Below are 13,983 nucleotides of genomic sequence, written 5' to 3' on the forward strand. Positions count from 1 at the left end.
CTCAGGAAGTTGCCTTTCCTTTAAAGCAACTGTTAATACACTATATATTCTACTGATACTGTCAAAGCTAATGGTAATGTAGAGATCTTCATTTTCTTAGTGTCATAATTTCTCAGCATCCATATTATTGTCACTAGAGTGTGCTAACAAAACTTTAAACTTCTGAGATTTTCTTAGCTCTCTCCACACTTAGAACCTTTACTTAATTATGTGTGTATGTGCGCTACGTCGCTTCAGTCACGTCTGACTCTTTGTGACCCTATGGACTGTAGCCCACCAGGCTCCTCTGTCCATGGCATTCTCCAGGCAGGAGTACCAGAGTGGGTTTCCATGCCCTCCTCCAGGGGATCTTCCTGACCCAGGGATCGAACCTGTGTCTCTTAATGTCTCCTGCATTGACAGGCAGATTCTTTACCACTAATGCCCCTTGGGAAGTCCTACCTAATTATGTAGAGGTGTTTAACTTTTCACTTAGTATCTGTGGTCTACATGTTTCTGTGTGCATCCTGGTTGGCAAAGAGAAGGTGGAGCCCTTACTTGATGTGAGAACAATTCCAAGTAGTTTATTAAACCCAGTAACACAGTACTGAGCTGCTGTGTAAAGGCCAGGCCTGGAGGTAGGGATGAACATGGGCTGAGTGGAGACCGGAGGAGGGAAGGAGGGACAGGACCACCGGGTAGAGTGGCATCTTCAGAGAAGGCTGCCAAGTGCGGTGGCCATGCACCTGCCGAGGGGAGGAGGTGCGGGGCCCAGTGAGAGGAACAGAGGTTGAAGTTGGAGAGAGGCTGTGAGGGTGGCGGTGCTTCCGGTGGGAAAGGCTGGATTGCCAGGCCCAGGAAGTTGGGTCCATGGCTTCTTGAATGGGGAGGTGACATTTCCACAGGGCTTGTTGAAAGCTTTTCTCTCAGTGGCATGCAGGGGAATTAGACCAGGGAGAGATGTTGTCATGGTGCCCTGGGAAGCTATTACCATAATCCATGAAGGAGGTGACAAGAGCTGCCAGATAATAGCATCTGAGTGTGGAATATCTTACATCTGTGTGAAATTTCAGAGTTCCTACAGCATTATCAAATACATTATCTAGTTTCTCTAATGAGATCCTCTCTGCCGTTTTTTATGGATGGGAACCTAGAGGTTCAGAGCAGGTAAGCAACCTCCTAAAAGTTGTTGATGACAGAACCCAACCTACAATCTAGGCCTTTTGACTTCAGGGCCAGTACTTTTCAATTGTAATACACACCGATATTTCCCATTTCTATGAAGTTCAAATTATGATAATTTGATTGTGCTCTAAAACAGAGGTCCCCAACCTCCAAGATGTAATGCCTGATCTGAGGAATAAAGAGCATGATAAATGTAATGCACTTGAATCATCTCGAAACCATCCCCCACCCGCCTGCCCCCATTCTGTGGAAAAACTGTCTTCCATGAAACTGATCCCTGGTGCCAAAAAGACTGGGGACCACTACTCTGCACTGTTTGTCTGTCAACTGGCTCCTGACAGCAGCATCAGCCAAAGCTAAATACCAGTTCACAACTCTTATAAAACATGAAAACTTGTGAAAAGTAAACAGTTGGTTAAGTATCACAGACAATAGTAGAACCTCCTCAAATAACAGAAAGGTAATCCTTCTAACAAATACAGGAAACAAAAGCCTAGGTCAGTAGAACGCTTTCTCAATGTTTCACATAAATGGAGAGTAACTGAGATTTAAGGGAGCCTCAGAATGGTTTTGTTAAATGAAGGCAAAAAAGTTGCCCATGACTTCCAACTACAGGTAACAACAGCCTTGAAAGCAAAGGAGTTACATCTTAATAAAATAGAATAAAGGAAAGTATTCACTTGGTAGGCATTTTGATAGACATCGTCCTTTTAAAATGTGAACAAACTATTTAAGATGGAATGTTGGATGACTTTAGTCTTCCAGTTAAGTAGGTTGTTTTCCGGAGTTACAGTAGGTATTTTGAAAGTCAAGAATTTTTCTTCTTTTTTTTTTTTTACTGTGATTAGAAAAAACAACACATAAAGTATAAGTTAACCATCTTAACCCTTTTTTCAGTGAGCAGTTCAGCAGTATTGTCTATTTACATTGTTGTGAAACAGATCTTTTTCATCTTGCAAATCTGAAACTTAATGCCAATGAAACAACTCTCCTTTTTCCCCCCTGCTCCCTTCAGCCTTTTATAACCACCATTCTATTTTTTGTTTCTATAAATTTGAAAAATTATGAATTTAAAAAAAATGTTAGTATCAAGAAACATTTATTGATTGCCTACCAGGTGCTGGGCATTGTTCTTGATGCTAGGGCCAAAAAGAGATGCAGGCTAGAGAGAATCCCTAGAGGGTCTTTGTTACACTGGATTTGGAGAGATATAAAAAGATAAATCACAAAAATCAGTGTGTGTTAAGTCTTAAATGAATGATAATCACAGTGAATTCTGTGTGATGCTAACAAGAACGTGCTGTGTTGCTCAGTTTTACTTGAGTGACTGCAGACCCTGCAGTACCGAGGTAACTTAGAGGAGGGAATGTGGGTCAGATAACCTGGGGATGTTGGGTATGAGAGTGTATTTGTTAATATAACCTGGTTATTAGTGAGGGGACAGAATGAGAAGCTGTTCTGCTAGATTAACTTGGGTGTGATTGCCACCTATTTCAAGATTCACAAGCATACCTAGAAAGGTTCCCTGGGGGAAAGTGGCCACATAGAGAAGAATGGGCAAATCCACTTGGTTTATGCCTTTGCCTTATGTGAAGCTAGAGCTGGCAAGCAGCCTTTTTGGGTGTTCTCAGTGCTAATATGCAGAAATAATGTAGTAATGTAGCCCTTGAAGACTTTTCTACCTCTAAATAGCTGCATTTGATGTTTAAGTCACTTTAGAGCAGCAGTCCCCAACCTTTTCGGTATAAGGACCAGTTCTGTGGGAGAATTTTTCCACAGACCAGGGGTGGGGGAGATAGTTTCTGGATGATTCACATGCATTTACATTTATTGTGCACTGTAATCTAATGCTGCCACTGATCTGACAGTAGGTACTGGTCTATGGCCTGGAGGTTGGGGACCCTTGCTTTCAGAGAATGCATAGTTGACATATTTTCTTGAAATGTCTTGGAAACCTCTTTAAGGGGTTCTATAGAGAATGTAAGGGCTTCCCTGGTAGCTCACCTGGGAAAGAATCTGCCTGTAATGCAGGAGACCTCGGTTCGATTACTGGGTTGGGAAGATCCCCTGGAGAAGGGATGGGCTACCCACTCCGGTACTCATGGGCTTCCCTGGTGGCTCAGTCGGTAAAGAAACCTCCTGCAATGTGGGAGACCTGGGTTTGATCCCTGGGTTGGGAAGATCCCCTGGAGGAAGACATGGCAACCCACTCCAGTATTCTTGCCTGGAGAATACCCATGGACCGAGGAGCCTGGCGGGCTGCAGTCCATGGGGTTGAGGGTCAGAGGGGACTGAGCAACTAAGCACAGCACAGCACAGCATAGAGAATGTGAAGGAGTAGAAACATCTGAAACAAAAGCTGAGTGGCCAGATGATGAGGATTTAGTAAATTGCAACTGAGTTGTGTTCACTCATTGGTCCCTTCAGAAAGAGCAGCAGCCTGTTCTTGATAAATCATAGGGGATGCTGATATTTGTCAGGGACTTTGTGGTTCTTTGTATTTGAAATTGCTGAGTAGATTTTGAGCTACTGTAGTGAGGGGATAGGGATTCCCTGATAGTTCAGTTGGTAAAGAATATGCCTGCAGTACAGGAGACAACAGTTCAATCCCTAGGGAAATCTGCTGGAGAAGGAAGGGATAGGCTACCCACTCCAGTATTCTTGGGCTTCCCTTGTGACTCAGCTGGTAAAGAATCCACCTGCAATGTGGGAGACCTGGGTTTGATCACTGGGTTGGGAAGATCCCCTGGAGAAGGGAAAGGCTACCCACTCTGGTATTCTGGCCTGGGGGATTCCATGGACTGTATAGTCCATGGGGTCACAAAGAGTCGGACACAACTGAGCAACTTTCACTTTCAGTGGGGGGATAAATAGGTGAGGAAAGAGTTAAGTGTTTGAATGTTGGAATGGCAAATGACTGTCACAGTGCTACCTGTCAGGCCTGTTGATACCTTATTAACCTTGGCTTCCAGGTCAGAATCACCTGGGGAACATTTAAAATTACCAGTGTGGGGACTTCCCTAGTGGTCCAGTGGATAAGACTGCTCTCCCAATGCAGGGGGTCCAGGTTCGATTCCTGGTCAGGGAACTAGATCCCATGTTGCATACCACAACTAAGATCCAGCACAGCCAAAATAAATAAATATTAAAATAAAAATAAACATGGGTGTACCTGTGGCTGATTCTTGTTGATGTATGACAGAAAACCACAAAATTCTGTAAAGCAATTGTCCTTCAGTTAAAAAATTAAAAATAAAATAAAAAATAAAACTACTAGTGTGCAGATCCCACCCTTGAACAGTTAAGTCAGAATCTCAAAATTTGGGGAAAAGAGCAGATCTAACCATTATTTTTATTAAGTTCTTCAGGTAATTCTAAAGTGCGGCCAGGTCTAAAAGCCCCTTTCGCTATTTACATTTATTAACGTGTATGTAAAATACTTGCTAACTGTATAAAATAAATCTACAGACTTTCCTATTTCTGCCTTCAGATAGATGGTTTTTGTTTTGTTCATTCTTCTTTAGCCAGTTGCAGATTCTAAAGAAATAAATGGAAGGAGGTGGAAGAAAACAGAAAGAGGTCTCATGGCCTTCTTTGAGAAGGGGCATGAGGGGTGGGTAGGAAGCTTTGTTTATTGCATTTCAGGAAGTAGAAAATATGGCATGGTCTCAATCTATCTTAAATTACGTAACTTTGAGGGATGTGATCCATTTGTGTCAAAATAAAGAGGCATATAATACTTTGCATTTAACATGTGTGGGAATTCTTTGCAGAGTAATTAGCATTCCTTTCTTTAGCCTGTATTCAGGGGACACATACCGTTCACACCCTCTCTGTGTTCACATTTTCCAGTGCGTTGGAGAGCTTTTTTTCAATAGAAATCTTTGTCCTTTTCCCAATAAGACTTGAATTATATTTGAAGACATTGAGCATGTCTTTCTTTCTTTTTCTGGCAGGCATTGATTTTAAAATCAGAACGATAGAACTAGATGGAAAGAAAATTAAGCTTCAGATATGGTAAGTAAAAAAAAAAAATATATATATATATATATATAGCATTTCTACTTTAGTCAGGTACTAAAGCAGGAATGAGAAGGTGAATTGTGGTAAATTAGAGGTATCCTTGGGTAGCTAAAACATCTTTTCTTTACCAGAACCAAGGGGGAATGGGTAAGTATTCGAAAATGTCTAACGCTCACTGCCAGGAGAGATCTGAGAACTCATTCTTCCAAAATGCTAATTTTAGAGGGGAGGAAACTAAATTCTAGAGTATGTCAGTTACTTTTTCCCTGCGGTTGTTGTAGCTGTGAAATTAGATGGGGCAAAGGAGTCAAGTGGTAAGAACCCCAAACAAAGTGCCAATCTGGAGTCAGCCTATATACTAAGAACTTGGAGCTCTTTGCTTCTCTTCTCAGGGCCTTCTTGTCCTCATTTGTAAATTGGTTTGTCAGACTGATGACATCTGAGTTCCCTTCCAGCTCTGATATTTCCTCATTTATTTGCCTATTTCTTCTCCTTCAGTTTAAAATGGGGAACCCTGCACTGGAGAATAAGGGAGGAAAAACTCAGGCCTCTGATCTCTCATGTAATATACGAGGCAAAGGTCTCCTTATGATCAATCAACTCCAACTGGTTTAATTCCTGAAAAATCTGTCAAACTACAGTGAATAAATATGGTTCCTCCAGATTGCCTGGTTGAATATTTCTGGGTTGAACTCACACTCTTTGATTTTTTTTTGAACCTCCTATAAGCCGATCTAAGTTCTTTCAGTGTGAGGCCTTCCATGGAGCCACATAGGTTTGCAGCCTTAAGGAAGGGTTTTGATGGTGTTTACTGACCTGATGTGTGACGACGACAGCAGGAAACAAAGCTTAGACGTTGAGAACATCATAGACTCAGAAGAAAGCAGGCCAAAATAGTCAAGTAATACGTATACGCCAGCTTTTTCCTTGGGCTGTTTTTCTTCTTTGAATTTCAGAACCAGGATAGAACTAGAACATTATATTGAAATCCACCACTTTTCTTTTACAGGAAACTGGGACATAGAGTGGTTAAGTCCATCTGAGGGCGTGTGTCTGGGTTAGTGATAGAACTGGGACAACTACCCCAGTACCCCAGAACCTTGCGTCAGCTTCATGTATTAACCCCAGATAGAGGTTCCCAGTATATTTCATTGCAAGACATTTTGAAGGTTACCACATGCTGCTCTTTTCATCTGTTGCTATTTAATAAGAAGTCAAATATTTTAAAGGTTAAAAAAATTATTTTAAGGGAAAAGCAAAGAGAATGTCTGACTCTGTGCAGTACAGCAGGGTTCCCCAACCCCCAGGCCAGGGACCACTACCATGCCTAGTTAGGAACCAGGCCACACAGCAGGTGGCGAGGGTCGGGCAAGAGAGTGAAGCTTCATCTGTATTCACAGCCACTCCCCATCGCTCACATTACTGCCTGAGCTCTGCCTTCTGTCAGATCAGTGGCAGCATTAGATTCTCATAGGAATGCAAACTTATGTGAGGCACAAACCTTGTGAACTGCACATGCAAGGATCTAGGTTGTGGCACTCCTAATGAGACTCTAATGCCTGATGGTCTGATTCAACATTATGGCAGGTCGTCTAATTATTTTGTTATGTATCACAATGCAATAATAATAGAAATAAAGTGCACAAGAAATACAGTGTGCTCGAGTCATCCTGAAACTGTTCTCCCTGAACCAGTCCGTGGAAAAACTGTCTTCCATGAAACTGGTCCCTGGTGCCAAAAAGGCTGGGAACCACTGCTGTATAGTCTTGATCAGAACAATAAGGAACATTTCTAGGAGCCTGTGGGTGATCAGCTAATTAGAGCTCCATGGCACTATTTATCAGCACTCTTGGCAGCAAAATAGTCTACATTCAGTCTTCATGACCTGCATTCAGGATGGTAGGGTTTCTTCTCCATCCTCACTGCAAAGCTGGTTCTAAATCAGGTAGCATATTAGAATCAAAATATACTTAGTCTGCTCAAAGGTGCTTTGCTTCTGTTTTCTCCATTTGTTTGCTGGGTACCAAATAAGTGCCTGTGGTACCTAATCCTGATCAAGGAGAAGATAGCAAGATAAGATAATGGTGGTGTGAGACCCGGCCCTGCACCAAACAGCCAAGGCCTTGGATACTTGATTCTCACTCAAGTGTATGAGCTGTTTGGGCTTCCCGGGTGGCACTAGTGGTAAAGAACCCACCTGCCAGTGCAGGAGACCTAAGAGACACAGGTTTGATCCCTGAGTTGGGAAGATCCCCTGGAGGGGGGCATGGCAATCCACTCCACTATTCTTGCCTAGAGAATCCCATGGACAGAGGAGCCTGGCGGGCTATAGTCCATGGGGTCACAAAGTGCTGAACACGACTGAATCGACTCAGCACTCAGATGAGCTGTTTAGTGGCAGAGCTGGGCCCACAGCCCACCTGAGCCTGTCTCCTCTTCTGGAGAACATGGATGATGGCAAAACTACCTCATTGGGCTGTGGTGGGCATCATTTGCACACCATCTGAAAGTATTTTGTAAGGTATACATAAATGGTAAGGTATTTATTAACATTTTAAATGACCATATTTTCCTTGGGCCTTCATCTCACTTAAATTTGGTATGCACATATTAGAGTTTCAGTGTATTTCCACAAATGCATCCTTTTTAGAAGCAATCAAATTAAACAATTTAGTTTTGTCTTAGTAACACAGGGAGTGAAATTAGTTCTGGCAGGAAGTGGAAAATTTAGGAATATTGATTTTTCCCAGATACCAAGGAAATTTGACTTCCTTTATAAGAATTGCTTTGGTAAATGTAATTTGAAATGCCAACATTTTTCAGAATGTATTTTAATGGTATGTCATTAGCCAAAAAAGTAAGAATAAATGCAAGTTTATATAACTTGGAGGTGTTGTTCATATTTTGAATTCTTGGTCAACAATTGCATGTTGAACTCCAGGGTCTCATTTAATCACGGGCTCTAGAGCTGAAAAAGTTCTTGAGGAGATCCATTTTAGCATGCTCTACTGAGCAGAATTTGCACAGTAGTAAGTCCAGCCTGACTGCTTGCTTTGTATAGAAATCAGACTTTCCATCAAAAGAGCAAAATGCCCTAATGATTAGGCATTTATAGAAAGGAATTGAACTGCCTCTAGGAGTCCAAGAATTTACAACTATTCTCTATTCTCTTTCTCTTCTGGTTGACGAACACAGTGTGCCTGTTCGGGCTGTGCGTTTTCTTGTCGCTGCTTTTGTTATCAGAGTCCAAGTTTTTCACCCAAGTCATTGTGAGCTCCTGACAGGCGCCCGTGGCCACGGCCGCCCCCAGTTCACAGACGCACAACAGGCTCTCTTTGTGTCTTGCCCCCTTTTCCCTGAAACCACTGCACTTGTGAGCAGACCGCAATTACATCTTCCTGCAGCTCAGAGTCTCTCGTCAGCGATGTTGTTGATGATTTTTCTAACTACCCTTTCCTTTGTTTCAAATCTTAGGGACACAGCGGGTCAGGAAAGATTTCGAACCATCACGACAGCCTACTATAGAGGAGCCATGGTGAGTGTGTTTTAGGGTTTTGTGGAAGTAAAACATGTATATTCATTCGTCAGGTTTGTAGGATTCAAGCTGGAGTCTCATACATTGAAGAAAATAGATTTTCTGATGTGAAAACAAGGCATTTAAAGGGTGTTTTTATACTGCGTTTAGTAGCTGTGTCCTCAACCATTGGTCTTCATAATATTACTCATGTATTTGGAGATGGGTTAGAACTCCACACATTCTGAGTGATCATATATTTTTGTGCTTTGTCCTTTTATTAATGCCTTTGCCAAATCTGAACAAACCACAAGCTCTGTGACCAAGTATTCATTTCTTGCACCTTCTCCCCCATTCAGCCCTGCCACCACCATACTTTGTCTCTCACCAGATCTACAACATCCGCTCCTATTGGCTCCTCTTTCTGGAGTCTCCTGCACCAGTCTTCTGCCAGCGGGCCAGGAACTAGCCGAAAGATGTGTGACTATCTGAGGCTTAGCATCTGGTGAATCTTTGACTACCAAGTCCTTCCTTGCTACATACTTGCCTTATCCTTGTTATCATAACTTCGTCACTTGGCTATTTTGCATCCTAAGATGCTTCATCTACACAACCCATTCTATTGTTGGCTCATGGTGGATTCTTTGTGGTGCTGCGAGTACAATGGTGAATAAGGCAGTGTAGAAACTGAGCTCTACTGAACCAAACCTAGAACGCCAGACCCAGAGCAGGGCTTTATCTCTGGCTTTTAGGCCTAAGTCACGTATAACTTTGGAGAAGGAAATGGCAACCCACTCCAGTGTTCTTGCCTGGAGAATCCCAGGGACGGGGGAGCCTGGTGGGCTGCCGTCTATGGGGTTGCACAGAGTCGGACACGACTGAAGCGACTTAGCAGCAGCAGCAGCAGCAGCAGCAGCACGTATAACTTAGAGCTTTAAATTATGATGAAATCCCGTATGCTCGGAGAGAAGACTGCACAGTCGAGATCAGGTAGACCAACCTGGTAGACTCTGGGGTGCCAGCTGCCGTCATACCTAGCTTGTTGTGTAAAAGACTTGGTGCTGAGAGTGTCTGGAGGTGCTGGAGCTGTAGGGGTGATGGCTGTCCCTTTGCTGCAGGCAGTTGTGATCTGAACCCACAGGTCCCTCTGTTGTCATGCTGCTCCCCCCGCCTCCTTCACTGCCACTTACCCTCCATTATTTGAGTGCCAGTAATACCCCCCACAGAGGTTGGGAATTCCTTTTGGGAATTCCTTTTTAAAGCTCTCCTGCCTGGGAACTATATACAACTAAGCATTACATATATATATGTTCTCCACCCTATAATACTTTAAGGTTTTAAAAGTCATTATTTTAAGAAGGGCGGTTGTCAACTACTCTCTATTTTGCTTAGATTAGAATCCAAGGGAAGGGACTTACCTTGTGTGAAGAAGTTTGTTTGTTGTTTATTTTCCCCCAGAAAGGATTTTTAAGGGTAAATAAGAACATCTTAACAGGGATGATTTAGAATAGTTCATAGGTAATTTTGATTAGAGGCATCTTTTAAACACAGTTTTTTATTTTGGGGGAGTAATGTATCGATACTACTTACAAGCTTGTTTTCACTAGACAGTGGGCAAGAACACTTAGAGTGTGAAGCAAATGTTTGCCTTGGATGTGTAGCTCTAGCTTATGGTACAAAGCAAGAGGTCATTGAAATATGTTCTTTGAGATTTGAAGATGGTCTGTCTTTTTCATTTATCTACTGCCTAGCCATTTTCACATTATTGCAAGTAATTAGATATCATTGCTATTCTAAAATATATCATCCTTTCCATTTTGACGGTAGGGATTTTTTGTCTCTCTTGCTTTGCTATGATGCCAGGGCCTTATACATAGTAGATGTTCAATAAATACTTGCCAAAGGAGTGAATCAGTGAAAAATTTCAGACCTAGAAACAGTCTTAGACACATCCTCAGGAAACCCTGCTCTACTTGAGTCTTGGATCCTGCATGTCATCCATTTCAGTGGGATGTGGGGTCATCATGTTCTCATTTCCACAGTTGGTGGTTCTGGCAGGTTTAGTTGGGTTGGCTCAGGTGCACAGCACAGTGGCAAGCACACTGCTGTCTGCCACCGTGACAGAGTCCTTGAACCTGCTTCATACTGTTCAGCAACACGTGTAGGCAGAGCAGTAACCCTGATGGACAGTCAGGCTCTGAGGAGAAGAGGGACCATATTCAACATTTCTCAGTACTGTCTGGCTGTTGTTGTTAAAGGTCTGTATACTAAATATATAAAATTTTTAACTGGTGTACCTGAATTTGTATTTCCAACTGATTCATAGTATCAATTAGCCTAAAAACATAGGAAGTAGTCAAAGGGTTTTTGCTACTGAAACCAGATATAAATTAGTAATAGCTGCCAATCATTGAGTCCAAGCTGTGTCCTAGGTTCTAGGTAAGTTAGTTCAGTTCAGTTGAGTCTCTCAGTCGTGTCTGACTATTTGTGACCCCATGGACTGCAGCACACCAGACTTCCCTGTCTATCACCAGCTCCTGGAGCTTACTCAAACTGATGTCCATCGAGTCAGTGATGCCATCCAACTGTCTCATCCTCTGTCGTCCCCTTCTCCTCCCACCTTCAACCTTTCCCAGATCAGGGTCTTCTCCAATGAGTCAGTTCTTTGCATCAGGTGGCCTAACTATTGGAGTTTCAGCCTTAGCATTGGTCCTATTCAAGTGAATATTCAAGACTGATTTTCTTTAGGATGGACTGCTTGGATCTCCTTGCAGTCCAAGGGACTCTCAGGAGTCTTCTCCAACACCACAGTTCAGAAGCATCAGTTCTTCAGGGCTCAGCTTTCTTTATAGTCCAACTTTCGCATCCATACACAGCTACTGAAAAAACCATAGCTTTGACTAGACGGACCTTTGTTGACAAAATAATGTCTCTGCTTCTTAATATGCTGTCTAGCTTGGTCATAGCTTTTCTTACAAGGAGCAAGCGTCTTTTAATTTCATGGCTGCAGTCACCATCTGTAGTGATTTTGGAGGCCCCCAAAATAGTCTGTCACTGTTTCCACTGTTTCACCATCTATTTGCCATGATGAGGCCAGATGCCATGATCTTAGTTTTCTGAACATTAAGCTTTAAGCCAACTTGTCTGTTTTTCCATGTCCAGTTCTAACTGTTGCTTCTTGACCTGCATACAGATTTCTCAGGAGGCAGGTCAGGTGGTCCGTTATTCCCATCTCTTTAAGAATTGTCCACAGTTTGTTGTGATCCACACAGTTAGAGGCTTTGGTGTAGTCAATAGAGTAGAAGTAGATGTTTTTCTGGGACTCCCTTGCTTTTTCTATGATGCAACGGATGTTGGCAATTTGATCTCTGGTTCCTCTGCCTTTTCTAAATCCAGCTCGAACATCTGGAAGTTCATGGATATTCAAACCCCTTATGATTATATGGTGGAAGTGACAAATAGGTTCAAGAGATTAGATCTGATAGAGTGCCTGAAGAACTATGGACAGAGGTTCTTGACATTGTACAGAAGGCAGTGATCAAGACCATCTCCCAGGAAAAGAAATGCAAAAAGGCAAAATGGTTGTCTAAGGAGGCCTTACAAATAGCTTAGAGAAGAAGAGAAGCTAAAAGCAAAGGAAAAAAGGAAAGATATATCCATTTGAATGCAGAGTTCCAAAGAATAGCAAGGAGAGATAAGAAAGCCTTCTTCAGCTATCAGTGCAAAGAAATAGAGGAGAACAATAGAATGGGAAAGACCAGAGATCTCTTTAAGAAAATTAGAAATACCAAGGGAACACTTCATGCAAAGATGGGCTCAATAAAGGATAGAAATGGTACGGACCTAACAAAAGTAGAAGATATTAAAAAGAGGTGGCAAGAATACTCAGAAAAACTAAACAAAAAAGATCTTCATGACCCAGATAACCACAATGGTGTGGTCACTCACCTAGAGCCAGACATCCTGGAATATGAAGTCAAGTCAAGAATAGGAAGCATCACTACGAGCAAAGCTAGTGGAAGTGATGGAATTCCAGTTGAGCTATTTCAAATCCTAAAAGATGATGCTGTGAAAGTGCTGCACTCAATATGCCAGCAAATTTGAAAAACTCATCAGTGGCCACAGGCTGGAAAAGGTCAGTTTTCATTCCAATCCCAAAAAAAGGCAATGCCAAAGAATGTTCAAACTACCGCACAATTATACTCATCTCACATGCTAGCAAAGCAGCGCTCAAAATTCTCCAAGCCAGGCTTCAACAGTACGTGAACCATGAACTTCCAGGTTCTAAGTAAAGTACTTTACAAATAATATGTCAGTTGATCCTCAAAAATCCAATCTGGGGACTTCTGGTGGTCCAGTGGTTAAGAATCTGCCTTACAATGCAAGCAACATGGGTTCAACCCCTGGTTGGGGAACTAAGCTCTCACATACCACAGAGCAACTGAACCTACGTGCGGTAACTATTGTGTCTGTGCGTATGCCCCAGAGCCCAGATGCCACAACTGGAGAAGTGTGCATGTCACGACGAAAGGTCTTGCATGCCATAATTAAGACCTGATGCAGCCAAATAAATAAAAATAAATAACACATATCTTTAAAGTAAATAAATAAATATTGTGGTTTTTTTTTTTTTTTTTAAAAAGGGCCAGTGTGGAAAATATTCTGTCCTCACTTCCCAAATGAGTAAATGCAGACTGAGAGGGACAAAGTAATCTCTCCAGCATCTCCCAGGTAGCATGTGGTGAAGCCCAGCCTGAGCGTCTCTGACTCCAGACTCTGTGCCCTTAACTACTACACTGGGTTTACTTCCTGTGCTAACTGCTCCAGGTACTACTTCACAGACAGAAAGCAGTGAAGATCCAGGTTGACTGTATAGCCCAAGAGGTATTAGAGCTCTGGAAGTATTTTGATTAATTTTAATTGTAGGCAGCCAAGCTGTTTGAATCAGGAATTATTCAGGTTGCATTTTTTTGAGGCATTTAAAAATTGTTGTAAAATATATGTAATATAAAATTTAGCATTTAAATGTATGAAGTGAAGTGAAGTCTCTCAGTCATGTCGGACTCTTTGCGACCCCACGGACTGTAGCCTACCAAGCTTCTCTGTCCACGGGATTTTCCAGGCAATAGTACTGGAATAGATTGCCATTTCCTTCTCCAGGGGATCTTCCCGACCCAGGGATCGAACCTGAGTCTCCCACATTGTAGACAGACGCTTTACCATCTGAGCCAAAGTGTATAGTTCTCCACTTTGATTTTTTTAAATTAAATTTGCTTATTGTA

The 13,983-nt window shown here is 42.3% G+C and overlaps 1 protein-coding gene across 2 annotated transcripts in view; it reads left to right on the forward strand.

The window, feature by feature from the left end:
• The window catches only part of RAB8B (RAB8B, member RAS oncogene family), a 70,124-nt gene that overhangs the window by 40,680 nt on the left and 15,461 nt on the right, over positions 1–13,983 (forward strand). For both annotated transcript variants that reach the window (XM_086321372.1, XM_086321373.1), the window contains exons 2-3: positions 5,121–5,181; positions 8,662–8,722. In XM_086321372.1, the coding sequence (XP_086177498.1) occupies positions 5,121–5,181; positions 8,662–8,722 (122 nt within the window). The remainder of the gene's footprint in view (positions 1–5,120; positions 5,182–8,661; positions 8,723–13,983) is intronic.

The sequence above is a fragment of the Bos grunniens genome, chromosome 10, assembly GCF_055505025.1.
Source record: "Bos grunniens cultivar Pamir isolate PY7600 chromosome 10, Bosgru_T2T1.0, whole genome shotgun sequence".
NCBI classification, from domain to species: domain Eukaryota; kingdom Metazoa; phylum Chordata; class Mammalia; order Artiodactyla; family Bovidae; genus Bos; species Bos grunniens.